At 53.9% G+C, this 25,646-nt stretch overlaps 1 protein-coding gene across 11 annotated transcripts in view; it reads right to left on the bottom strand.

The window, feature by feature from the left end:
• The window catches only part of CRYBG2 (crystallin beta-gamma domain containing 2), a 28,015-nt gene extending 2,676 nt beyond the window's left edge, over positions 1-25,339 (bottom strand). The window contains exons 1-19 of one of the 11 annotated variants that reach the window (XM_060140969.1): positions 20,709-21,392; positions 14,796-14,857; positions 14,168-14,267; positions 11,678-11,777; positions 11,218-11,265; positions 11,018-11,130; positions 10,718-10,847; positions 8,693-8,832; positions 7,742-7,868; positions 7,466-7,501; positions 6,976-7,112; positions 6,689-6,815; positions 6,270-6,409; positions 6,050-6,176; positions 5,770-5,802; positions 5,530-5,642; positions 2,346-2,475; positions 935-1,074; positions 447-570 (exon numbers count right to left, since the gene is read on the bottom strand). In XM_060140969.1, the coding sequence (XP_059996952.1) occupies positions 447-570; positions 935-1,074; positions 2,346-2,475; positions 5,530-5,642; positions 5,770-5,802; positions 6,050-6,176; positions 6,270-6,409; positions 6,689-6,815; positions 6,976-7,112; positions 7,466-7,501; positions 7,742-7,868; positions 8,693-8,832; positions 10,718-10,847; positions 11,018-11,130; positions 11,218-11,265; positions 11,678-11,777; positions 14,168-14,267; positions 14,796-14,857; positions 20,709-20,731 (1,950 nt within the window). In that variant the 5' untranslated portion in view covers positions 20,732-21,392. Of the gene's footprint in view, positions 1-446; positions 571-934; positions 1,075-2,345; positions 2,476-5,529; positions 5,643-5,769; positions 5,803-6,049; positions 6,177-6,269; positions 6,410-6,688; positions 6,816-6,975; positions 7,113-7,465; positions 7,502-7,741; positions 7,869-8,692; positions 8,833-10,717; positions 10,848-11,017; positions 11,131-11,217; positions 11,266-11,677; positions 14,513-14,795; positions 14,936-20,708; positions 21,434-25,205 lie in introns of those variants that run through there. The other 10 variants (XM_060140971.1, XM_060140965.1, XM_060140967.1 and 7 more) reach the window with 10 other exon arrangements.
• Positions 25,340-25,646: the final 307 nt, after the last annotated feature.

Genomic DNA, 25,646 nt, shown 5'->3' with positions numbered 1-25,646 from the left:
GCACATGCACATAAATGAGACACATGTCCAGACATGCACTCACAGACATACGGAAACACAAGTACAGACACCGTGTTTCAAAGTGAAGTGTGCTTACCACTGGTGGGTGGTACAGGAGATAATTTTCAGGCTTATGTGGATAAGCCTTATTGTTAAAAATTTAATGGTAATGAATTTATCACAATGTCTATTAAGGAAAAATCATACATACACATCAAACCCATGATCTTATAGACATGACTCCTTAGGGTAGGATAAAGTAAAAAAAAAAGGGAGTTGGTTTAGAGGAAAATATTAAGGAGACAATGGTTCAAAAGGAATGATGGTGTGACAAAAATTGTGACCAAAGTACACAAAGGCCGAGTCTGGGAAACATGGGAAACGCACAGACAGACAAACAGCCAGACAGACTGGCCCAGACGTGCTCAACCCGACATGCTACCTACCTGCTTGATGGGGTAGAGGGAGCCCACCCTCTGGGTCCCACTGTACGTCAGCCAGTTGGTGATCTCGCAGCTGCCCACCAGCCACTGGCGGCCCCGGAAGTCGCTGTGCTGACACAGCACCCAGCTGGGCCCCGTAAGTGCCGCAGACACAGCGAGGAAGACAGACAGACAGACGGGCAGGCAGAAGAGGAGGAGCAGCCGTCAGAACATTCTCCACCTCCTCCTCTCTCATGCCCGGACTCCTCTGCCTGGGGTTCAGGTCCCGGAAGCGGGTAGAGAGGGAGGCTGGGAGGGAGCTCTGGGGTTTGCAGGGCAGAGGAGGGTCCTGGAGAGCACCTCGGGCTGGGGTCCAAGCCCTGAGGGCCAGTGACCCTTCCCCCCTCTCCCTCCTGGCGTGGAGGGGAGTACAGTAGAAGTGGGGGGAAGACCTGGAGGCCCCCGACCTCCCTCCCTCCCTCGCAGCCCCCGCATCCCCGCGGCACACTCACAAGCCCCCCTTGATCCGTACAGACAGCACGTGGTTGTTGAAGCCCTCGGCTTGCAGGCTCCGCAGCTCCCCACTGAGCTCGATCTCCTTCCCCTCGAAGCACTCCAGGCCATACAGGAAAATGGATGGCTCTGAAAAGTGCTGCGGCCGGGGGCACAGAGAAGGGGTGAGGCCACGAGAGTCCCCAACTCAGTCCCTCTAGTTCCAGACACCCCGACTCCCAGAATGGTCTTTCAGGTTCTCTTCCCTCCTGAGCTCCACCCCACAGGGCCCCTGACTCCTGGACGCCGCCAGCTGGGTGGCCCCCGGGTTCTCAGATGTAGCAGGTGCCAGATAGAACCCCCATTGCCCCTCAAACCTCCTCCCCAGCAAATGGCGCTTCTAAGATGAGTGACAAGAATAACACTGGTCATTATAGCAGTTCTCATGTATTCAGGGTTTACTACACGCCAGGTTCTGTGCCAAGTGCTTTACCTGATCTTATTATAACTTCTCAACTGCCCTATAAACAGGTGCTATTATTATCCCCACTTAGAGGGAAACTGAGGCTAGAGAAGGCAAATCACTTGCTCAAGGCCCTAAGGCCAGGCTTCAGAACCAGGTCTGTTTGTCTTCAGAGCCCAGCATGTAGTTGTACAGAACCTGGCTCTGTCTATTATCAGCTGCGTGACCTGAAGCAGGTCACGTGACCTCTCTGTGCCTCAGTTTCACGTCAGAAAAAGGGAGAAGATAATAGTTATATGGCTCATAGGGCTGTGGTGAGGATTAAATGCCTTAGTGCATGGGAAGCCTTTTACACACTGCCCGGAGCATGGTACAGTGAACACCAGCTGTTCTGCTTGTGCCACTCCCACTGGCCACCCAGTCCATAACCAAGTCCTACAGACTCCAGGTCCTTCATCAGCCCATGTCACTTCTCTCCACATCTTCCTAGTCCAGGACATCATCATTTGTCCTGGATCACTGTAGCAGCAGCCCCACTGCCTTCCTCTCGCCCACCGTTCCCCCCACGCAGCAAAGCCACCTTGCTGTTCCACTCCTCCCTGCCCAGAATCACCACCTCAGCGGTCGCCCCTGCTCCCAGCCCACCCCTGAGTGCTAGTCCCTCCTGGCCCTGTCCCACCTCAGTTTCAGGACACAGCACTCTGAGCTGTAATCTTTCTGGGTTCCTTGAAGGCAGGGCTATGTTTGATATATTGCAGGGCTCCAGGACCTATCTCAGCAGGGGCTCAATAAATCCCTAGTAAGCTGACCTGGCTTTGAAGCCCTGGGGTCAAGGGGACCTGGGGTGGTTCTGAAGACTGGGTTTAAGCCCCAAAGCCCACTCAGCAGGGAGAAGAGGCTCTGTGTGTGGGCTCCCCCAGCAGCAACCCCTGCCTCAGGGGTGCCTGGAACTGGAGCAGGGCACTTACCAGGGGCACCTTCTGGAGAGAGCCCAGGACCGTGGAGGCCAGGCAGCCCATGGCTGTGAGAGTGGGGAACTCGCCCTCAGAGAGAATGTGCTGCTCACCCTCAAAGTTCTTCTCATCAAACAGGATCCAGCTGGGGAAGGAAGGGGAAGAGTGGGGGGATGTGAGTAGATATTTGAGCCCACCCTCTCCTTGGCCTGCCCAGGCCCCCCTGAGATACAGCAGAGTGGATGCAGACTTGACGGGGATCCCCCGGTCCAGGGGAGGCCAAGGATAAATGGGCATTGCAGCAGCAGGGACTAAGGTCAGACTTAAGAAAGGACTGAATGAAATCATACCGCCCTTCGGGGGAAATTTGGCAACATCAAGCAAAACTCCATGCACAATTACTCAGCAATCCCATTTCTCAGAATCTATCCCAAGGACACCCTTCAAAAACATGAAATGACACATACATAAGGCTATTGATTACACACTGTCTGCAGTGGCAGAGTGGGAGCAGCCACATGTCCATCAATTGGGGATTAGTTGAATAAACTAAGAATCTGGAGTGTAACATAGCAGTCAAAAAGAATGAGGAAGAGTTCTTAAAGGGATATAAAGTGATATCCAAACTGTTAAGTAAAAAAATCAAGGTGGGGCTTCCCTGGTGGTGCAGTGGGTGAGGGTCCGCCTGCCAGTGTGGGGGACGCGGGTTCATGCCCCGGTCCGGGAGGATCCCACGTGCCGCGGAGCGGCTGGGCCTGTGGGTCGTGGCCGCTGAGCTTGCGCATCCGGAGCCTGTGCTCCGCAGCGGGAGGGGCCACAGTGGTGAGAGGCCCGCATACCGCAAAAAAAAAAAAAAAACCAAGGTGCATAACAGTGTTTACAGTATGCTTCCTTTTAAAAAAATTGAGATATAATTCACAAACCATAAAATTCACTCTTTTAAAGTGTACAATTCAGTGGTCTTTAGTATATTTACCAGGTTGTAGTATGCTTTTTTGTGTAAGAAAATGGAGGAGGAGGAAAACCAAACATATTTGGTTTCTATAATTATATGTAAATTTATGAGTGCATATTTGCTCATATCTTCAAAAAGAAACAATGGATGAATAAACTAAACACACACACACACACACACACACACGCACAAAAGATTACCTATAGGGGGAGGGAGTGGAAAAGGTAGCAGGGACAGAGATGAAAGCTATTGTTTTTTTAAGTCTTGACTTTGGAAATATTATGGACTGAATGTTTGTATCTCCCCAGAATTCCAATGTTGAAGTCCTAACCTCCAATGTGATGGTCTTTGGGAGGTAATTAGGTTTAGATGAGATCAAAAGGTTAGAGACCCCATGATGGGATTAGTGTCCTTATAGGAAGAGGAAGAGATAGGAGCTCTCTTTCTCAGCCATGTGAGGACACAGCAAGGAGGCAGCCATCTGCCAGCCAGGAAGAGAGCCCTCACCAGGGAACCAAATCAACCAACACCTTGATCTTGGACTTCCAGCCTCCAGATCTGTGAGAAAATAAATTCCTGTTGTTTAAGCCACCCAATGTATGGTATTTTGTTACAGTAGCTCAAGCTGACTAAGACAGGAACACTACAAATATTTTATGTAATTAGAAAACAGAATTAAGTAAAAATGAGAAGTATTCATAAAAATTAAAATAAACAAAATAAATGAACCTAACTGTGTATCAGGTTGGTGGCATAACTGCACAGAAAAAAGTATTATTTCAAATGTCTTAAAAACACAATAGTTTGAACTGTACATACCTAATGGGATGTAGGTGAATGTTCTGAGGACAAAAAGAACAACAGAGAGACCTCAAACAGCATTCACTGGTTTTTACTGTTAGTAGTAATATCAGTATGATAATTTTGAAACACCTAGCGTGCAGATTTTGGTCTCCAAAGAGCATTATGCATTAAAAGCAACCAGGATTCTTTGGGAAATGATTCCCGGTTTGAGGCAAAAAATGTACAAAATGATCCTGGAACATCTTACTGTACCAGAAAAACAAGGAAGTTATAAAAAAAACTATTGGGGTCATATAAAAAATACCCAGGAAGCAATTTGGAGGTGCTCCCATTTGCCAAAGATGAAACAATTTGAGTACACAAAAGAACAAGTGACTCCAAGGGCCTGGAGCATTTCATATACATAAAAAACCCGTGAGTTCATAACAATACTTTAAAAAATCTTCATTGGTCAGCTCTGGAGGTTGCTAGGGCACCAATTCAGAAATTATTCTGAAAATCGATAGAAAGGAGCAAACACTGATTCTTGGGAAAAGATCAAACTGCCTTTTTTGTATAAACTATTTCAGGTAAACAAATAGTTGAAAAGGGAAAGTTCTTCTTTATATTCCAGCCAATATATGTATAGGGAATAACAAAACTTAGAAAATAATTTTGTAACCTCTAAAGAAATAATGGGTCTAGGCAATTATCATCAATGGATGCTAAAAATCTTTAGGTGAAAGGTCAGAGAGGAATCTTATAATGTAGGGATCTTCATATCATTAAAAATGGGACAGCTAGACATGCGCCTCCTGATGTGATGCAGTGGGAAGTATACATACCACCTCTAATAGTCTTCTTGCCAGCAAAACAAAACAAAAAACCCTGGATCTCATCAAGCCTCTAGATCTAACTAGCAGTTTACAGGAAGTATGGGGCACAGAGGAACAAAATTAAAACACCACCAGGAAGCAATCGGGTAAATACAGAAGATGGGAAACTTACAGGGCAAATTATTGGGTTCTTTAAACGAGTAAATGGTATAAAATAAAAAGAAGGGAAAGGTACTGTTATACATTATAGATCAAATGGACCACATGCAATGTGTGGACCTTGTCTGGATCCTGAGAAAAACAAACCAATTTCACAAAGGCATTTTTTGAGATAACGGGAGGAATTCGAACATGGACTGGGTATTAAGTAATAATAAATTATTGTTAATTTACACTATACTGTCTACAGTTTTTACATTTTCTACTAAAACTTTATTTTGCTTTGTTTGCTTTAAGATTGAATGATTTGGGATAGAATAGCTAATCTTAAGGAAGCCAAAGGAAAGAAATCATTTGCAACAAAGACCTCTAATTACAGCCTCGATTTCCAAGCTGAGCTAAGTGCTTCTGTGCAGGTGCCCCCCGCCCCCCTCCCGCCCCCGTCTCCCCTTCCCCACTTCCTCACCTGCCGCCGTGGACCCGGCAAGATTGGGGCTGGAAGGAAGGGGGAAGAGAGGTCTGGTCATCCTCAAAGGAGATGTGGTCGCCCAGGAAGTCCGGACCGGAGAAAAGCTGAATCTGGCGGCAGACACGGGAAGAGATGAGAGTGAAGGAGGGTGATGGAGTGGGACAGAGAGAATGGGGAAGTGGGGGAGAGATTTGAAATGAAGGAAGAGGAGACATAGGCCCCCCACCAGCTCCTTACCTTTGAGACAAAGTGCAGATTGTGCTCCCCGACCTGAAGGGAGGGACCGAAGTTTCGAGATTTAAGGGGTGTGCTAGCCCCCAGCCTCAATTCCTCTGGTTTCAGTATTCCGACCCTTTCCGCAGGTCCCTCACCCTCCAGGTCCGTATTAGCCCCGCCCCTTCCAGGAGGCCCCGCCCCCAGGAGCTCCAAGCCCTGTTGTTCCAGTCCCGCCCACCACTGCTGGGGGACGCCAAGCCCTTCCCCTCTAAGAGGCCCCGCTCCTGCGGCGGGCACACACCTGCAGGACCGGCTGCAGAGAGGCGAGGGCGCTGTTGCTCGCGCCCCAGTCGTCGCAGTTGCGGTACACGCCCTTCTCCAGCACGTACTGCTCCCCGGAGAAACCCACTTCCTCATAGGCCACCCACCTGCAGGAAGGGCGGGGCGCGGGTCAGGAGGAGCCAGTACCTCTGCTGGAACCGCCCCCGGCCGGCCCAGCTCCCGGAGCTTCCGTCACTCACACGCCGCTGAGCACGTGGATGGCCTGCGTTCTGGGGCCGTGTCCCGCCAGCTCCACATCCGGCAATGCCTCGCTCACCTCCACGCCATGCCCCTCAAAGTCCATGGCCTCAAACAGCACCACCTCCGGGTCCCCGAAGTCCTGGGCCCCAGGGACAGTCAGGTTTCTCCCGCCCACCGACGGAAACCCCTGGGAGTGCCCAGACCCCAAGGACGCAGTCCACCAAGGGACTTTGCGGTGAGGTGATCAGTGTGGGCTGGGGAAAGGCATTAGGAGGGAGAGAGGCTAGACCTCAGGGAACACTTCCAGGTGCTCTAGAGAACAGGGAGAGGAGGCGCAAATTCTTCCCTCAACAGATTGTGCTGGGGTAAGTATGGCTGCGGCCAGAGGCAGAGGGATGTCCCAGTTGCTCTTGCTTACCGTCCGGATGACTCGCAGGGAGGTCAGCGCCTTGTTATAGCCTCCCCAATGTGACCAATCAGCGTATTTTCCCTCCTCCAGCAGATACTGGTGACCCCGGAAACCCTCCTTCTCGTAGCCCACCCAGCTGGGGGAAGGGGGAGGCAGACAAACAGACCCAGTCACAGGAAGCCCATGGATGTGTAAGAGAGCTGCCCCCACCCCTAGGCAGACCAGGTCACTTCCCATCCCGGAGGGTAGAGGCTAGTGGGGAGGATGAGGTAGAAGGAAGGGTCCTGAGTCCTCACCAGCCCCCAAGAACTTGCAGGGACCCCACAGAGGCCAAGCTGGGGCTCTGGCCGTCCTCTGGCTGCTGCAGGTTGTAGATGTCTCGGCTCACTTCCCAGCTCTGGCCCTGAAAGCCTGGGGCCTCATACACTACAGCCTGCGGGGGAGAGGGGCTGTGTGAGGTTGGTGGGGAGCGATCTGGACCCAGACCCACCCAGCCACCCCAGGATGACTCTGCCCAGCATCAACCCAGAGCTAAGCCCTCCCACTCCCTCACTGAGCCCCAAGCCCTTACCTAACTCCTGTCTCTTCTCTGACCTCTGACCTGGTCCTTACACATCAAAAGCCAGTTCCCAATTAGCCCATCAGATTTCCACCCCGCCCCTCCCCAGCCCAGCCTCTAGCCCCCAGCTCCCACCTCTCCCACCTTCTAGTCCAGGCCGTGATAGCCACACACATACAAACACCCCACCCAAAGGTCCTCTTTGACCCTGAGGCCCAGATGCCTACCTTGGGCTCCCCTGGCTTCTCCACACTTGGGCATCCCTGCAGAGGAGACAGAGCTGAGACACCAGCCCAGAGGTGCGGGAAGACAGATGGGGCTGGTGACCTAGGGTTTACTTGTTCCTGGAGCCCCTAAAAATGGCCAACCCCATGTCCTCCCTCTCCCCCAACCCTTGGACTAATCCTCCCTCTCCTCCAATCCCATTCCCAATAGGAGCTCCCAGGCCGAGCCTCTTCACCCAGACTACAGGACAAGCCTGTTTGGGACCACCTGCTCCTTACCAATCTCATGGGCTTCAGGGAGCCCACACTGGGATCTGATGCACCCCAGGCCTCTGGGGTGGGGTACTCTCCAGGCTCCAGGATGCAGGGAGTGTCTTCAAAGAAGGGCTTGGGGTATAGAAGCCACCTGAGGGGAGGCAGAGAGGCAGCTGCACCCCAGACTCCTGGGAACACAGATTAGTGGATGGGGTGGAAGGGGTAGAGGGGGGAAAGAAGTTTTGGGGGAGAGGCCCCCATCAAGGGGACTCTGGAGGACATTTCAGGCCCCCATAATTTCCTGCAGCAGCCACTCCATTGATCTCCCCTCCTCCGACCTGGCCCTCTCTAATTGCACACAACGGCTGAGAGTTCTTTCCAGCAGCCGGACCTGCTTAAAAACTCCTGATAATTCCCCATTAGCCTCACAATACAGTCCAGCTGCACAAAGAGGCCTTTTGTCCTGTCCCCCTGCCTTCCTCCTGGACCTCATGTCTCCCCACTTGCTGCTTTCTTTGGCCAGAGTGAACTTTCAAAGTCAGTCTCTCACTTCTGGGCCTTTGCAAGTGCTAGTATACTCTTTTCCCCATTCATTCAATTAACAAATATTTAGGGGCATCTACCCCATGCCAGGCCCTGTTTCAGGCATCAGAGATACAGTAGTGAACAAAACATACAAAGTCCCTGCCCTCATGGAGCTTAGATTCTTCTGGGGCTGACTCGTCCCAGCTGAGGAGTCTCCTCCTCCAGGAAGGCTTCTCTGACCTCAGGCCGGTTTGGTGCTGTTCTGTACTCCCACAGCCCCGTGTCTCTCCATCCTGGAACTCTGGATTGCCACTGTCTGCTTGCTTGCCTGGCCCCACCAGTAGACTGAGCACTTCTTGAGGGCAGGAACCATGTCCTGTCACCTCTGTGTCCCCACCACCCAGCACAGTGAATGTTAAATGTAGGGTTCCCAGAACAGCCCAGCCTCACAGTCCTGCGGAGACAGTGGCAGATGCCACCTGCAGAGGCCTCTCCAGGCCCTGGGGGTCCTCCAAGGCCTTGGTTAGCTTCACTTGCTCCCCCTTGAGGCCCTCCTCAGAGTACAGGCTGATCTCTGGGGTAATGTAGTCCTACGGAAGGAAAGGGGTGGAAAAGTGAATTATAAAACAACAGCCCTCAGAGACCAGCCACACCCACACCTTCTTCCCCAAGTCTGTCCAGCTGGGGACTTCTCCCCAGAAGCCAGAAATGACTAGAGTGTTCTCTGAAGGTCAGCCAGACAAGCCTGGGACCAAAGCCCTCACTGGTCCTGCACTGGCCCTTTGGGACCTGAGGCCAAAATTCCCAGTAGGAGCCTGCCAAGTGCCATGCCCTTTGCCTTGAAAGGCAATGGTGGTGGGAGGGGCGGGATAGACAGCCACTTCCTGAGGTCTCACTTTGACCCTTCTTTTGTATACAATTCCAGACTGCATACAAATCTCTATGCCTGTCCAGACTGGCCTCCTTAACCCAGGAAGCTGCACCTCATCCCAGGAAGCTGCAGGTCCTCTCTGCAGTCTGGGTGTTTCTTCCTCACTAGGGCCGTTTTCATTCACTCACTCCATAAAATGTTTATGAAGCACCTACTGGGTGCAAGGCATATATATAAGGGCCTGTCCTACCCCTTCTCATTTGGTCTTCCCAACGAGAGTTATTATGCGCCATTCGCAGGCTAGGAAAGTGAGGCTCAGTGAAGTTAAGTGGGCCGCCCCAGGGCACACAGCCTGTAAGTAGCAAGACCAAGAACAGAGCACTGCAGTTTTTCTTCACCGTTGCAACCCAGCACGTCCCAGGTGCCTGATACACCCTAGGCACCCAATCAGTGCTGAATGAATCAAAGGAACCCAGGTCCACTGGACTTCAAAGCCCTTGTTTTTCTCTTGTACCTCATTACCTCCCACGTGAAGATGACTTTATTGTGAGGAGCCCACAGTAAATTGTCCACAAATATTTGTGTGTTTCTGGCGAGGCTTTGAAAATTCTTGTCCCCTCCTTTGCGTGGCTGGGCCACTGCCCTAGTTAAGATTCTCATCCTCTCTTACCGGGAGGATTTCAACAGCTCTGAACTCAGGGTTATTTGTCCTTCCATTAAAAACAACAACAACAACAACAAAATTTAAAAAAAAAAACCCAAAACGTCGGCTAGGCCCTGCTTTTAGATCTTTGCGTTCTCATCTGGGTCTCCCTAGTGGCCAAGACGGCTTTGTCAAGCTTAATTTTAGCAGTTTGTAAATTTGTGTTATGAAAACAATATTATTTTTCCCCACTTTACAGATGTGTAACTATAATAAGACTATGTCTTTTCAAACCACATACCCCTCCCTCAAAATTCAGAGGCTCCCCTTGGCTGGAAATCACAGCCCTTCCTGGTCTTCCTGTCTCCAGAATCCCTGTCTTTTCTCCTCCTGGCAACCAGAGGGATGTTTCTAAATCTCTAATCTGTTTATATGGCTTTTCTGCTTCCAACCCAGCCCTCATACCCTAGCTTGACCGTGAGTCCTACAGGGCAGAGAGCAGATCTCCCAACCTACTCATTGCCTGGCGCGGTGCCCGGCACACAGCTGACATGAAAGAGCATCTGTGAGCACATGAATCAACATACATCCATGGCACCTTGGTTCTGGCCGTGGGCTTGAAAGCTTGGGCCCGGGGTGGGGAGGTGAGTGCTCACCCCTACCCATTTCTGTTGCTCTAACTGAATCCTTCTCCAGCACTAGCTGGAGCTACTGGAGCTTGGCCTCTGCCTGGCCCCTGCCTCCCCAAGCCAGGCTGAGCACACCCAGAATCCTTTTCTTCCCCACTGGCTCCGAGGTCGGGACTTTACAGGGGAGAACATGATAAACCCTGTCCAGGCACCGATCCCATATGATCTCTCCCAGAAATTCCAACTCTAGATACCTGAGGCTGTCTCCCTCCTCAGGGCCTGGGGCTTAGGGTAGATGGGCAAAACCTGGTCCCCCACACCCAGCCACTCACCCGGACAACCCTCCTCAGGGAGCCGATGGCTTGGGTACTCCATGCTGGCCCCAGAGCTCCAAGTTCCACATCTCCTTCAGGCAGGACCAGCTTCTGGCCCCGGAACGCCGGCTCTTCGTATAGCACCCAGCTGCGGGCACAAAGACCTAGGGTCACTGAGTGGGGAGACGATGTACCCACGAGACAGGGTCTCTGGGTAGCTGAGGGGGTTTCTGCCAGGCACTTCTCACTGGGCACTTCCCACTGCCCTCACATCCCCCAGGTTCACACGCAGGACCCCGCCAGGAACTCCGGACTCACCAGCCTCGTACCACCCGTATGGAAGCCACGCGGGCCCAGCCGGAAGCATCAGCAGTGTCTTCCCAAACCTCCCTGCTGCTGCCTTGGCAGCCAGGCTCCGAGAAGAGCGTCATCTGGAGAAGGCACAGAGGGGGTCCTCGGGCCCTGTCCACAGATCCCCCACCTCCTGCTGCCCCACCCATTTGCCCCCCACTCCCTACCTTTCCAGGCCTGGTGTTCAGTTTGCCCTGGGTCTTCAATGCTGAGCTCTGGAATGGAGAGCGGTGATAGATCTTATGGGGTTGCCTCCTTACTGTCTCCCCCAACCTGCCATTCCAGGAACCCCACATCCTCCCTATGGCCCTCCACCCCCAAAGAGCTGGCCCACAAAGGATGCTACACTTGCTCCCAACCCCCAGGTACCTTCATCACTCTGTCCCTGGAAGCTGTCCCCTTCCCCAGCTTCCAAGATATCAAGCCCTTTGGAATCTACAGTGCAAATGTGTTGTTTGGATAGGGAGACGGAGGCCCAGAGAAATGTGGTCACACTGAACTAGACCTCAGACCCATGCCCCTGGCCCCTGGAGACTCTGCCCCCCAGTATCATGGTCTTCACACCATCCAAACCCTGGCCCAGATGAGGCCAGGCCCCCTCCATTGCCCACCCAAGGCCTCACTTACCCACCCCTCCGGGGACTGGGCACATGCGGGCTTCTCTGGAGGTGGCCTTTCCCTGTAGAGCAGGGGCAGCTGTCCTGGCACCTTCTTGAGCCCTGGTGCCCTGTGGGACGGTAGAGCGGGTGGTTTTGTGTCCAGTGGTTCCAAAGTGGGGGCCTCCTTAAGGGCAGGCACCAGGCCCCCAAAGAGAAGGCTGCCTCCAAGACGGGAAGTGGGCCGGCTGCCTGCCTGCCACTCTGGCCCGACTTCTGGGTGGGCGTCCTTGGCACTTGCTGTGTGCTTCTTCATCATCTCCAGAAGAGAGTAAGAGACCTGGGGGGGTCGGGCAGGGTGGGAGTCCCAGGAGGGGCCGGGCCTGGCTTTCTCCTGCCTGCGCTGGAGATTTTCACTGTCGCTCAGGTAGGGGTTCTGTGGTTCCTCCTCCTCCTCCTCTCCCTTTTCCTCTTCATTTGCTTCCAGTGCGGGCACCCCCTGGGGGCTGGGTCCCAGCACCCATGGTCCAGGCTGGTCCTCCTCGATGGCAGGCAGCGTGGCGTATATGGCCAGGGAGGAGGAGCGGGGGGATCGTGGCAGCCGGTGAGTGCGGAGGATCTCGGGGGGCTCCATACTCCGCAGGGTGTCCAGGAAAATCTCCAGGTCAGCGGTCAGGGCCACCTCCTCCTCCTCCCTTGATGGCTCCGGGAACGTCTTGCCCTCGGTGGAGTCAGGGACAAGCTGGGACTCCAGGCTGGCCCCTGCTCCTATCAGCCTTGGGGCAGGGGGGCCTCCTGGGCTGAGGGAGACCTTGCCCCCTGAGGAGGAGGGGGCAATGAAAGCAGTAGGGCCCTGGACAACTACTTTCTGGGTGGAATATGGGACAGTAGAAGCACCAGGGCCCTGGACAACCTCTTTTTGGGTAGGAGATGAGATGGGGCTCTCCTCAGATTCCTGAACCTCCCCTTCCTGTTTGGGGGGTGGGACAGCAGGAGCTGTCAGGCCTTGACCAGCCTCCTCCTTGGTGAGAGGAAGGGCAAACCTGCCTTCACTACTCTGGACAACCTCTTTTTGGGTGCTAGGGCTGCCTTCTGGGGCGTGGGCAACCTTGGTTGCTTTAGGGGATGAGTCAGCAGGAACCCCAGGGCTCTGCACTACCTCTTTCTGGGTAAGGGAGAAGATAGGGACATTTTCAGAGTCCTGAACAACATTATTCCTTGGGGAGGATGGAGCAGAAAGACCTCCTGGGCTGGTGACAGCCTTCCTTCTTGTAGAGGATGGAGCAAGAGATTGTCCAGGGACTATAAGAACCTCAGGCTTCACCGTGGGCTGGCTGGTGGCAGCAGGGGGATCTGGATGCCCTTCCCTTTCGACGGAGGGCCAGGCCTGGCGTCCCCTGGGCTCGAGAGTCAGCTGGGCCCTAGCATGAGCAGGTACTTCCGGCTCCTCTGGCTGGTGACCTAGGCCCAGGGAGGGGGTTTGGGTCTGGAGTCTGGGAGAGGAGGGTACTGGTGTGTGACCCTGAGAGGTCTGGAGAGGGAGCTGGGTGGGGCTGGACGCTCTCTGCACGCTTGGGACCTCATGGACCCTGGCATCTGGGGCTTTGTCCTGGTCTCGGTCCGGGTGGGTTGCAGGGACATCCTGGTTCTGAGGCGGGTGGGCGTAGTCCGGGAAGCCTGCGGGAGCCAGGACAGATCCGTCCTCTGGCTCTGCTGTCCCCGTCTCAGGCGGCTGCCCCGGGGCTGCACCCTCTGTGCTGCCCAGACCTGGACTCCTTGTCACAGCAGCCAGGGGCCTGGGAAGCCGGCTGGCAGGTGGGCTCCACCCAGCAGGCACAAGGCTACTCAGCAGCTCCAGGGCCTGGCTGCGGCTGGGTGAGTCCTCGGCTCGGGGGCTCACCACCACTGCCTGCACCACGCGGGCAGCATTGCGGCCCCTGGGCGGGGCCTTGCTCGGGAGCGTTAGCCCCACAGAGTTCGTCACAGAGCTGTTCACCTGTCGGTGCACGTGTCCTCCCACCACCATGGTAGCCCGCACAGTGCGTGTCACCTGCCGTTCCTCGAGGCTCCGGGAGCTCCCGCCGGTGAGACTCACACCCGAGCTGGGCCTGGGCTCATGGGGCCCATGCACCGGCGCCAAAAACTCAGTCTTGGCCGTGGCTCCTGGGCTCAGTGGCTCAGTCCTGGGGTCCTGGGGACTGCCATCACCCTGGTCCACAGCCTCCTTTGGCCTTCCCACTGGCCTTTTCTCCTTGGGGGGCAGCGTGTACTTTTTGGAAAAGATGGGCCCATGGCTCTGGAGGCTTTTGGAGCCAGCCCCGTCCCCGGGACCCTGGTGATTCATAGTCTCTTCTTCCAGCGCAGCAAAGCCATTGACTTCCTCCCGACGGTGGCCATACTCAGACATCTCCTCCTGGCGGACTTCCAGCTGGGCCCCTGATACCAGGGACACCTTGTGAAAACGGTGTTTGCTCTCTTCCTGGGCAGGGGGCCGCTGCCGCCATGTCAGTGTGGTACTCACCACTCGGGCCTTGGCCCGAGCTGGGGGCCCACTGGCCTCCTTCTTGTTGGGCCCCAGCAACGGATCCTGAGGTGTCCTTGGCTCACTGTGGTCCAGCTCACTGCAGAGGGTGCCGGGAAGAGGAGAGACAGGGTCGGGCGTGGTCAGGGTGGCTGTCTGCAGTGCAGAATCACTCCCTCTGCCAAGGTCAGGCTGAGTAACCGCAGGCAAATCATGTGAGCTTTGGAGCCTTTGTTTCTTCATCTGTAAACCGGGCACGATACTCTCAGATCTCCCACCCCTCTCCCTACTTTCAGGTGTTCTCCTTTGCCAGGGTCCTTCAAGGGGTGAAGCTAAGGGCTAAGCCTAGAAGGAGAGAGAAGGGAGAGAGCAGAAAGGCATATGGGCCTGACCCACTGGTCTGTGGATGGGGCTGGGACTCTGCCCAAGGAGCCCTGGGGCTAGTCCTCCAGGAGCTGAAAACTAGAAAACCGAAAAACTGAGAATTAGGCAAGTGACGTTCTGACCGTGTTTCTGATCACTATAAAAGAAGGTAGGTAAGGAAAGGTAAGGAAGGAAAGGAAGGAAGGTGAGGAAAGACAGCTTTGGCCTCCAGCAAAGTTGGGTTCCCCCTGGCCCTGTCACTCACTAGCAGGATGACCTTGGGCAGCCACTTCTCTCCGGCAAGCTTCAGGGCCCCCAGCCACAAAACTGGAATAACAAGAGTATGTGCTGGGTTCACAGGGTTATTGTCAGCATCCAGTAAGAGAGAAAGAATAAAAACTCACTCTATGAGAAAAACAGATATCGTATATTAACGCATATATGTGGAATCTAGAAAAATGGTACAGATGAACCTATTTGCAGGGCAAGACTAGAGACACAGACGTAGAGAACGGACGTGTGGACACGGTGGAGGGGGGAAGGGGAAGTGGGATGAATTGGGAGATTGGGATTGACATATATACACTGCCGAGTGTAAAATAGATAGCTAGTGGGAAACTGCCATATAGCACAGGGAGCTCAGCTCAGTGCTCTGTGGTGACCTAGATGGGTGGGATGGCGGGGACGGAGGTCTAAGAAGGAGGGGATATATGTATACATATAGCTGATTCACTTTGTTGTACAGCAGAAACTGTCACAACATTGTAAAGCAACTATACCCCAATTAAAATTTTAAAAAAAGAAATGGATGTTAAAAGAAAAAACTCACTTTATAAACTAAAACACTGGCTCATAAGCTTCCTCATAAAGAACAAATTATTCACTATGGAAAACAGTATGGAGGTTTCTTAAAAAACTAAAAATAGAGCTACCATATGATCCAGCAATCCCACTCCCGGGTATATATTCAGAAAAGACGAAAACTCTAATTCAAAAAGATACATGCATCCCAATGTTCATAGCAGCACTCTTAACAATAGCCAAGACATGGAAGCAACCCAATTGCCTAGCAACAGATGACTGGCTTAAGAAGATGTGGTATGTAAATACAATGGAATATTACTCAACCATAAAAAAAGAATGAAATATTGCCATTTGCAGCAACATGGAGTATTATACTTAGTGAAGTAAGTCAGACAGAGAAAGACAAACATTATATGAAAGCACTTGAATATGAAATCTAAAAAATAATACAGGGGCTTCCCTGGTGGCACAGGGGTTAAGAATCCGCCTGCCAATGCAGGGGACACAGGTTCAAGCCCTGGCCGGGGAAGATCCCATATGCCGTGGAGCAACTAAGCCCGTGTGCCACAACTACTGAGCCCATGAGCCACAACTACGGAAGCCCACGCGCCTAGAGCCTGTGCTCCGCAACAAGAGAAGCCACTGCAATGAGAAGCCCACACACCGCAATGGAGAGTAGCCCCTGCTCGCCACAACTAGAGAAAGCCCGTGCACAGCAACGAAGGTCCAATGCATCCATAAATAAATAAATAAATAATACAAATGAATCTATATGCAAAACAGAAACAGACTCACATACATCGAAAACAAACTTATGGTTACCAAAGGGGAAGGGGAGGGGATAAATTAGGAGTATGGTATTAACAGATACAAACTACTATATATAAAATAGATAAGCAAAAAAAAAAAAAATAGATAAGCAACAAAGATTTACTGTATAGCAAAGGGAACTATATTCAATACCTTGTAATAACCTATAGTGGAAAATAATCTGAAGATACATATAACTGAATCACTTTGCTGTACACCTGAAACTAACAATTATAAATTGTTATTAATTAACTACACTTCAATTTTAAAAAATAGAATAAATTATTTATAAATTATAAACAAGGGACTTCCCTGGTGGTCTGGTGGTTAAGACTCTGTGCTCCCAATTCCAGGGGCCTGGATTTGATCCCTGGTCAGGGAACAAGATCCCATGTGCATGCTCCAACTAAAAGATCCCACGTGCCACAACCAAGACCCAGCACAGCCAAATAAATAAATAATTTAAAAAGTTATAAACAAATATTCCCACTTTGCACATGAGGGGGGGAAGGCTCAGAGAGGTTAGGAAACTTGCCCAGAGTCACACAGTAGCAGAGGCAAGAGTTAAACCCAATCCTAAGTGCTTAACCACCAAATCAAATTCCCTGATGTATCTGGTAAACTTAGACTCTGTGGTTTGGGGGTTTACTTTTATTTCACCTCTTTTTTTTTTCTTTTTTGCAGTACGCAGGCCTCTCACTGTTGTGGCCTCTCCCGTTGCGGAGCATAGGCTCCGGATGCGCAGGCTCAGCGACCATGACCCACGGGCCCAGCTGCTCCGTGGCATGTGGGATCCTCCCGGACCGGGGCACGAACCCGTGTCCCCTGCATCGGCAGGCGGACTCTCAACCACTGCGCCACCAGGGAAGCCCCTGGGGGTTTACTTTTAAAGGAGGCCATACAGTCCTGGAGGGGCCAGTCAGCTACTACGACTTCCAGGCTGCACTGAGCAGGGCAATCCTATTCTCAGGCCTCAAGGACCCAAAAGGTCAACTTGTTCCACATCAGCCTCAGTACCAGCCTGTCTTCAGCTCCTCCTTTCTGTGAGGCAGCCCCCAGACCATTATAAGGGCAGTTAAGGCCGGAAATGGACCCATGCCCCCAACTTCCCTCCTCCCTCTCTATTTTCCTCCCTCCTGAGAGGCTGGTAGAACCCAGAACTTTGGCCCTGTCTTGTGGCCCCAGCAGTGACTCAGGTTTTATGATGGGCAGAGATGAATGGGGACGAGGCCCAGGGAAGCCTGACCTGACTTGGGGACCACTGGTGGCCGTGACAACGTGTGGCCTGGCCCAGGACGGGGTCTGAGTGGCCCCAGAAAAGCCTTGTGTATGGGGGAGGTGAGGGGCTGAGATGGATGCCCAATCCTTTCCCCGGGCCAGAATTCCTGAGAGCGACACATTCAGACACCTGAGGCCCTGGATTGCAGCCCTTCCCTGAGGCCTGACCCTCTCCCCTGTCCTCCTTGCTGAGACTCCCCCGCACATGGAGCTTCACCCCTTGATGAGCCCCTGTCCCAAGTCTAATCTCCATTTCTGAAGAACAATAACAACTACCATTCGCTGAGATTCCCTGTCCGTGACGGCAGATAGTAAGGGTCAAAGCCTGGGTTCTAAGTCATTTATTCATTCATTCATTCAGCACTAATCGTGTCACGTGATGCGCTAGGCCCTGGTTAGGTTCATCCAAAGCCAATTTTCTCTTGGAGGTGGTATCCTAGGAGTCCAGAAGTCAAAGAATTAGACATAAAAACAGGAACCACATTTGGAAAGCCTCCATAGGCTTTGGCAAAGCAACAGGAGAGCAGCTTCAGAGGAAGCCATTGGTAATCAGATTAGATATATGATTCTATGCTTCTCTCAACCCAGCCCCTGGACAACACCCCCAATAGTCATTCATTCCACAAGCATGTGATCATTTGTTTCTGCTTGCATACCTCTAGCCAGCGACAGGGAGGTCGCAATTTGACAGCTGAGCTGTCCCATCCCTGAATAGTTGTGATGGCTAGAATGTTCTTCAAACTATGCAGGAATCTGCCTGCCTATAGCCCTCCCCCATATTGTCCTTCCTCTGAAGACACACCCCAATGACCCAGGATGCCTCTCCCAGGCCAGCAGAGATGCCATTTCCAGAGCCCTCTCTTCTTCAGGGCCCAGGACCATAGGTGGATTTGTCACAGGTTAACCTGTGCCTTCCAAATCAGGTGTGTGGGGCTGGGAAAGGGAGAGGCTGAGGAGGGGGCGAGGGGAGTGTGGGAAAGAGCCTCATCTAACCCGACACGTCCTGGATTCTCCCCGCTTACCTGTGAGTCACCCACAAACTAGGTCAAACCAGCCCACAGGCGTACAAGCTCGTGCTGCGTCACACACAGGCACACAGAGTCACACAGGCACAAAAACGCACATAGATGCTTACCCCAACGTACGCAGTCAGACACACAAACACAGAGTCAGTCACAGACACTCGGGGATACACACACAGGGACACAGCAGACACACAAGACATACACAGAAACACACAAACACAGTGACACATGCACACACATTAACAGTATACACACACACACACACACACACACACACACACACAGAGTCAATTCACAGCCCCCAGCCCTCCTCCCCTTGAAATTCACCCTTATCTGAACAGATGCACACACTTGGATGCATACACATCTTACATTTCCAGACCCAGTTGCGTTGTGCCTCCCCACCCCCCACATTTGCCAATCCTGGCCCAGAGAACCCTCCCCCAGAAAGGGAACAGAGAAGGATGACACCCCTGGAGGTCCTCTTCCTTCCTTTCTAAGTGAGCGCTTGCCTCCTGCGAGTCTGTCATTATCCACCTGTGCCCAAAATAGTCAGAGTAGAAGATGGAGCCCGAGTCCCCCAGATGAACCGCCTGCTCCTTCCTTTCCCCTCTCCAAGGACTGCCCCTCCCACTCACCCTCCCTCTCTCTGCAGCCCTTCTCCCCCAGCTGGAGCACAACCTCCCCCGGCAGCAGGTCTCTGAGCCAGCCTGGGTCGCACATGTCCCTCTTCCTTGTCACAGAATCATTACCCTGACTCCTGCCCAGAGGCCTGGTCATCCCTGATGCTGCCTCTGCTGACACAGTACTACCAAATCTGCTCCACGATGTTACAGAAAGCTCTGCAGTCCACACTCAACACTCCACTGCTTGCACAGGGCCACCGAGGCCTCCGTTAGAGGCAGGAGAGAGAAGTAGTTAGAACACAGGTACCCGGGTTCAAATTCTGGCCCCTTCACTTTCTAGTTGACTTTGAGCAGGTGATGAAACCTCTCTGAGCCTTAGTTTCCCTATTGTAATTGGGGTGGAAAGGTGGAGAGCAGGATTAGTCCAACTTCATGCGGCTGTTGTGAGGATTAAATAGAATTATGCTTAGAAAACGAACCATAAGTGACAGCCACCACCATCATCGTTAGGAAATTTTCAGAGCCCTGTTTGAGGCCCAGTGCCCTTCCTGGTGGTTCTAGAGAGATCCCATGTTCATCCCCTCTTCAGTGAGTTTTAGGGGACACATCCTTCCACCTCTGAGCCCACCAGGCAGATTCAGGAGAGTAATTTCAACACAAATTAAAAACGGAGGCTTGGGAAACTCAGTGCCTGTTTCCGTGGCTGCCAACACAGAACCATGTGGGGTAATTATTGCTGCGACTGAAGCTTTATTAATAAGCATCCCTGAGCTTCCCTGGTGGCGCAGTGGTTAAGAATCTGCCTGCCAATGCAAGGGACACGGGTTCGAGCCCTGGCCCGGGAAGATCCCACATGCCGCGGAGCAAATAAGCCCGTGCGCCACAACTACTGAGCCTGAGCTCTAGAGCCTGCAAGCCACAACTACTGAGCCCACATGCCACAATTACTGAAGCCTGCGCTCCTAGAGCCCGTGCTCCGCAACAAGAGAAGCCACGACAATGAGAAGCCCGCGCACCGCAACGAAGAGTAGCCCCCACTCGCCGCAACTAGAGAAAGTCCGCGTGCAGCAACAAAGACCCAAAGCAACCAAAAATAAATAAATAAATAAATTTATTTAAAAAATCATCCGTGCTATTTCAGCAGCCCAACTCTCTAGAGTTCAAAGTATTTTCCTGTAACCACCTCCTCCTTCCTCATCTCCAGCTACCAAGTCTACCTGACAACTCAAGGCCCAGAGAAGTTAAGCAACTTGCCCCAGGACATACAGCACTTTGGCTGAGAGCCTCTTCTCAGGCCGGGAATGTGGTCTCCGGAACAGAACGAGGGAATGAGGGTGTGTTGCTGAGGATAAGGTGATCCCTCCCCCATCCTCTCCATGACAGGATATCCCCCTCCTCAGTCGGACAAAGGAATACGGGAGCACTGGGCCCCAGGATGTAGCCTTTGGATGAGGGGAGGGAAAGGAGGGCAGAATTGGGAAGGGGAGGGGATGGCAGAGTCAGCTCACCCCCAGGGAACTGAATGAATGGGCCTTGAGTTGGAGAAGCCCGGAGACAAGATAGAGACCCAAGAGGGGGCAGCCAGGCCAGTTTCCCCTCCCCGCGTTGCCTCACGTGGGGCGAAGTCGGACTCACCATCTATGCGGAGACCCAGGCATCTGGCCAGCCTGGAGCTCCTGCCGCTGGGCCGTGCTCCCCTGATGTGGTGGGGCTCTCAGCCGGGGCTCCTGAGGCAGGTCCACCAGGCACCCTGTGATGGGGCGGGGGCCCTGGGGAGGCTCCTGCCAGCCCCTGGATTGCTCAGGGCTGCAGGCGTGGGGAGCTGGTTGGGCCAGTTTGGGCTCCTGAGTCTCCTCCCCAGGTGCTTGCCCACGCCCCTGCAGGGTGCTGGTGATGTGGTAGCAGAGGGACACTCACGTAGAGTCGGGGCTGGCTCGGGCAGGGCTGGCCCTGCGCTGGTAGGCTCACCCTTTTGCCCCCTCTGCCCTGGGGGAGGATGCTGGGCGGGGCCGCACGTCTTCCGGGTTGCTGGGTGGCTCAGGCCTCAGAGGAATCTCCTGGGCTGTGTACGGGGGTTGCAGGCAGGTGCAGCCTGGAGATCCTTGTTCCAAACATCCAGGAGCTGGTGGTGGGCATGAGGGACACCTGGTCCCAGCAGGCTCTGCTGAGGTCACCGCCAGTGCCAGGCTCTCTGGCCCCACAGAGGCAGAGTTGGCCAGGTCAGAGGCGCTGCCCACTGCTGGCCTCTGTAGGAGCCCCGGTGGCTCAGCAGACCGCCCTGAGCTGTGTCGTCGCTTCCAAAGCCAGGAGCCACGGCTCCCTGCCCAAAGGTCCAACTCTGAGAGGCTCTGGGCTTGGGCCTGAGGGAAAGCAGAGGCAGAGACGGGGTGACAGCATCACTCCCCTGCCTTCTGGGTACCCCTGACACCCCGGCTGCCCTCCTGGTCACAGAAGAAGCTGAGCAGAGCTCTGACACCAAGCAGAGCTGCCTTAAGGAGAGACTGCCTCTTAAGCCACAAGATCTGGACCAAGAGGCAGAGCTCTGGAAAGGCCCTTCAGCATTTAACTCACCCCTTCCCATTCTACACACGAGGAAGGTGAGGCCCAGAGCGGACACTGACATGACTTAAGTCACACAGTGAGGGCTCCTGATTCTCAGGCCAACTGCTGATTTCCCAGGAATCCTCTGGCCTCCAGCCCTTTGGCACCAGCTGCCCTGGGCCTTAGGGGCTTTGTGGGCATGCCTGCCACAAATGCCTGTGGCCTCTGCCCGCTCCTGGCTTCCAGAGAGCCTGCAGCCAACTCCCAAGTACCCTCCCAGCCCAAGATTCCCAAACACACGTGGGAGGAGGTACTTGGGCATAGAGATGTTCTTGGGACAAGAGCGAGCCTGGAAAGAGGTTTTGCCTAAGTGGGGCAACACTGACTTCTGTCCACTGTCTTCCCCTGGGGCCCAGCCTAGCTGTGTGTGTGAGGGGAGAGGGTTCAGGACCACAGACCCAAATGGACACTGCCATCCAAAACACCAGTTTTCAGGGATGGGTTTGTGTCCCTGGCAACAGAGGAGCCAAGTCTGGGGTCAAATTCCTCCTAGCAGGGGCCCTTGATCCCATATGCCTTCATTTACTCATCTATGAAATAGACGCAGCCTCTCACTCCCCAGAGGCTGAACATCTCAAGAAACAGGAGGGTTGGATGATTCATCTGGGGGCCCGGAGCAAGGCAAGCTGGGCTTGATTCTCAGCTCTGTTACTTTCTAGCTGCAATACCTCTTGCATCTTAGTTTCCCCATGTGTAAATGGGCGTGATAATAAAACTATTGCTTCCTGGGAGTGCTGTGAAGATTGTATGAGATAATCCATGCAGAGTACCAGCAGTGCTCAGTTAAATGCTAGTAACGATTGATAGCATTCAGGATCACAGAGAGACACATGGCTGCTGTGAGCCACCTCCAGAGGAAGCCGTCTGCTCCTCCAGGGGGTGGGGAGTGGGGGACCTTGTCTCTGTCCAATCCATGGCTCAGGTCCCCACTGATGATGGGGAAACTGCAGGCAGAAGGTTAAGGCACTGGCCCAGCGTCACCCCTGGGGGCAATGCCAGGAAGTGGGGAAAAGGGGTCAAAGATGGGGAAGGTCAAGCTAAAGGAGGGAGTGTGGAAAGGGGTCCTGAGAACAGGTACTGCCCCTACATGCCTCCCCCAGGGGCCCCGACATTAGGAAGCTGTTTTCTGAGCATCTAGGCCCTGCACTGGAGGTTCTACGTCTGTTACGTTATTTCTCACAACAGCCCTAAGAGGCATTACTGTTCCCATTTTGCAGATGGGGAAGCTGAGGTTCAGAAGTGGGAAGTGATCTGCTCAGGGTCACACAGTGAATCCGTGGCAGAGGAGGGATGAGAGAACTCCAGTTGCCTAACTTGTAAGTCAGGGTTCTCAGGGCCGGCCCAGCCCCTCCCAGAGCTTCTGCTCCCCTACACTCCCCCACCCTTGTATTCTCTCCTACCTTGAGGCTGACTCTGCTGGTGCTGCCCTGGCCCTGGGCCAGGTCAGGACAGCTCTGGCCACCCCAGGGTCTGGGAAGGAAGCACAGGGAAAGGAATGAAGTAGCCTCCTCCTCTCCCACCCCCGGACTGGACCTGGTGGCTCTCCCCCCTCTTCTCTCAGGGCCCACACAGGCAGGATGAGCACCTGAAATCTTGGGGGGCGGGGGGGGGCGGGGCAGGGGAGGTCTATGCAGCAGCCTCCTCTCTGCTCCCTCCCCCAGCTGTCCACTCCACCTCCAGAGACAGAGAGACAGGGATGGGATGGGCCTGGGACCAAAATGGGGACTAGGCCTGTATCAGGGCCAGAATACAGAAAAAGGACAGTACCCTAATAATTCAAAAGCTTGCCATTTGCTGAGGCCCACCCTATGCCAGGTTTAGCACTAGGTACCAGGCCTACATAATCTCCTTTAAGCCTCACAAATAATCCTAAAAGGTAGATATTATTGTCCTCATTTTTCAGGTAAGGAACTGAGGTCCAGAGTGGTAAAGTGACTTGCCTGGAGTCACACAGCTAGTGAGCCTTGGAGTTAAGGCACTAGGATGGTATCACTCCAAAGGTTGGTTGGGCATCACCACGCTAATGGGGGCAAGATGAGGAAGTGCCTTGGCTGCCCTCTCTGTACACTCTGCCCCCCACCCAGGCAATCAGCAGGGAGCGGAGGCCTGTGCCTCAGGGCCAGAGTCCCATTCCCACAGCCAGTGAGAACCAAGTCCAAGTGCACACATGGGATGTATCATCACGCTGGCCCAGGAGCATGTGAAGTCCCTACCCTGCCCTTCCTGTCCCTGACTCACCCGCAGCCCTGCCTCCTCTCAAGTGGGGAAAGAAAGGGAGGAGCAGTTCCATCTGGGCCTATAGGGCAGGTTCCTGCCAGACAGGGTAAAGGGAGGGGATGTGACTTCCAGAGAGGGCACTGGCAGGGTGTGGGCACCCCCGGCGGCCACCCAGGCTTCCAGGTATAGGGTGGCTAGGCCCTCCCCTCCCTTCTCTCTTTGGTGTGAGAGAGCAGCACAAACTCCTCCCCTCACTCTGGCCCCACCACGACTGCCTCCACTCCTCCCAGGTTAGGCTGGAGACAGCCCTGTCATGATAAGATCAGAACAAAGTGCCCAGTCACTGCACAGAGACAAAAACACCCAGTGCCTGAGAGCACACGCCATGTTCTTTGCAGATACAGGGCCTGTGAGCTACTGGGGTCCTCTTCGCTATGCCCGTCCCAGCCATTCAGCCTGGCCACCCACAGAGCCTTTTCCCTTTCTCTCAGACATCAGGTAAGAGTGAACCAGCTGGGAGAGATGTAGCAATTTGTTCAGGGTCACGTGGCCAGTGGCATCTAGGGTTAGGACAGAGCTCCGGCCCCCTGGCTTGCAGTCCCGAAATCTCTCCAGCAACAGAGCAGCCCAGTGCTTCAGGACGCGGGCCCTGGAGTCAGACTGCTTAAGCCTGTGTCCCAGCCCCACCACTTCCCAGCTGTGTGACTGGGGCGGTGACTTCACCTCTCTGGACCTCCATTTCCTTATCTGACTCACACAAAATACCCACCTTGTCTGGCTGCTGTGAGGATTAGATGAGATAATCCAGGTACAGCACCAAGCAAGTGACAAATAAAAGTTTAATGTTATTACAATCTGAGATGACGGGGGGGGGGGGGGGAACCTCTCCATGGCATTTAAGGGCGAATGCAGTGCAGTCTAAGCTGACTCAGGAACCTGTCATACTCATGACAAAGGGATGTGAAGACCAGAGCTAAACTGTCCTGTGATGAGAGAATCAAAGTCCACAGGGGCAGGAGGACTGCCTATCCCCATATTTGCCTTTCAACTATCTCTGGAGAGAAAAATCAGGAGATCCCTGGCATGCCACCTGCCAGACTTAGGAAATTGCAAATTTGTTGTAAAGTTTTATAAAAGCACAGGAACTTTATAATATAAAGTCCACATAACCAAAATCGTGGTACACCGACAGGTATATTTTTATGCTCCCAGACACTCATACAGGCTTATTTGAACATCAGGTACACTCCAAGACGCACACCCACACCCTTGGGCCCAGGGGTGCCCCAAGCGGCCCTCCTCCAAACCCCTCACCTATCCCGGGATCTGGCCTCCTCCGGGATCGGCTTCCCCTTGCACTCCCTCCGGACCCCTAGCCCGGCCAGGCGGCGAGCCAGGCGGGCCCCCAGGACCCCGCGCCGCTCGGCGATGGCAAGGGCAAGGTTCCAGGCTCGGGGCGTCCGGACACCTGACCGGTCCCGGGCCGCGGGGACCTCCCGGATCCAGCTCATTTGCAGAGAAACGCCTCCTCCGGCCCGCCCCCCTGAGCAAACAGCGCCCGGCCCGCAGTGCGGGCGCGGGGTGAGGACCGATCCAGATGCTGCCCAAGCCCCAGGGCAGGGGGTGCGCTCTGCAGGGGTCGTCCCCACCCGGGCCACCACCCCCCCGCTTCCCCCACCCCACCCCCGCCCCGCTCCAGCTCTCGGCCCTGTCTGCGCTACTTCTTTAGGCCCCCGGAAGCGCCAGGGGCCCACC

The sequence above is a fragment of the Lagenorhynchus albirostris genome, chromosome 2 (genome assembly GCF_949774975.1).
Source record: "Lagenorhynchus albirostris chromosome 2, mLagAlb1.1, whole genome shotgun sequence".
NCBI classification, from domain to species: Eukaryota; Metazoa; Chordata; class Mammalia; order Artiodactyla; family Delphinidae; genus Lagenorhynchus; species Lagenorhynchus albirostris.
This window is presented reverse-complemented; position numbering and strand designations above follow the sequence as displayed.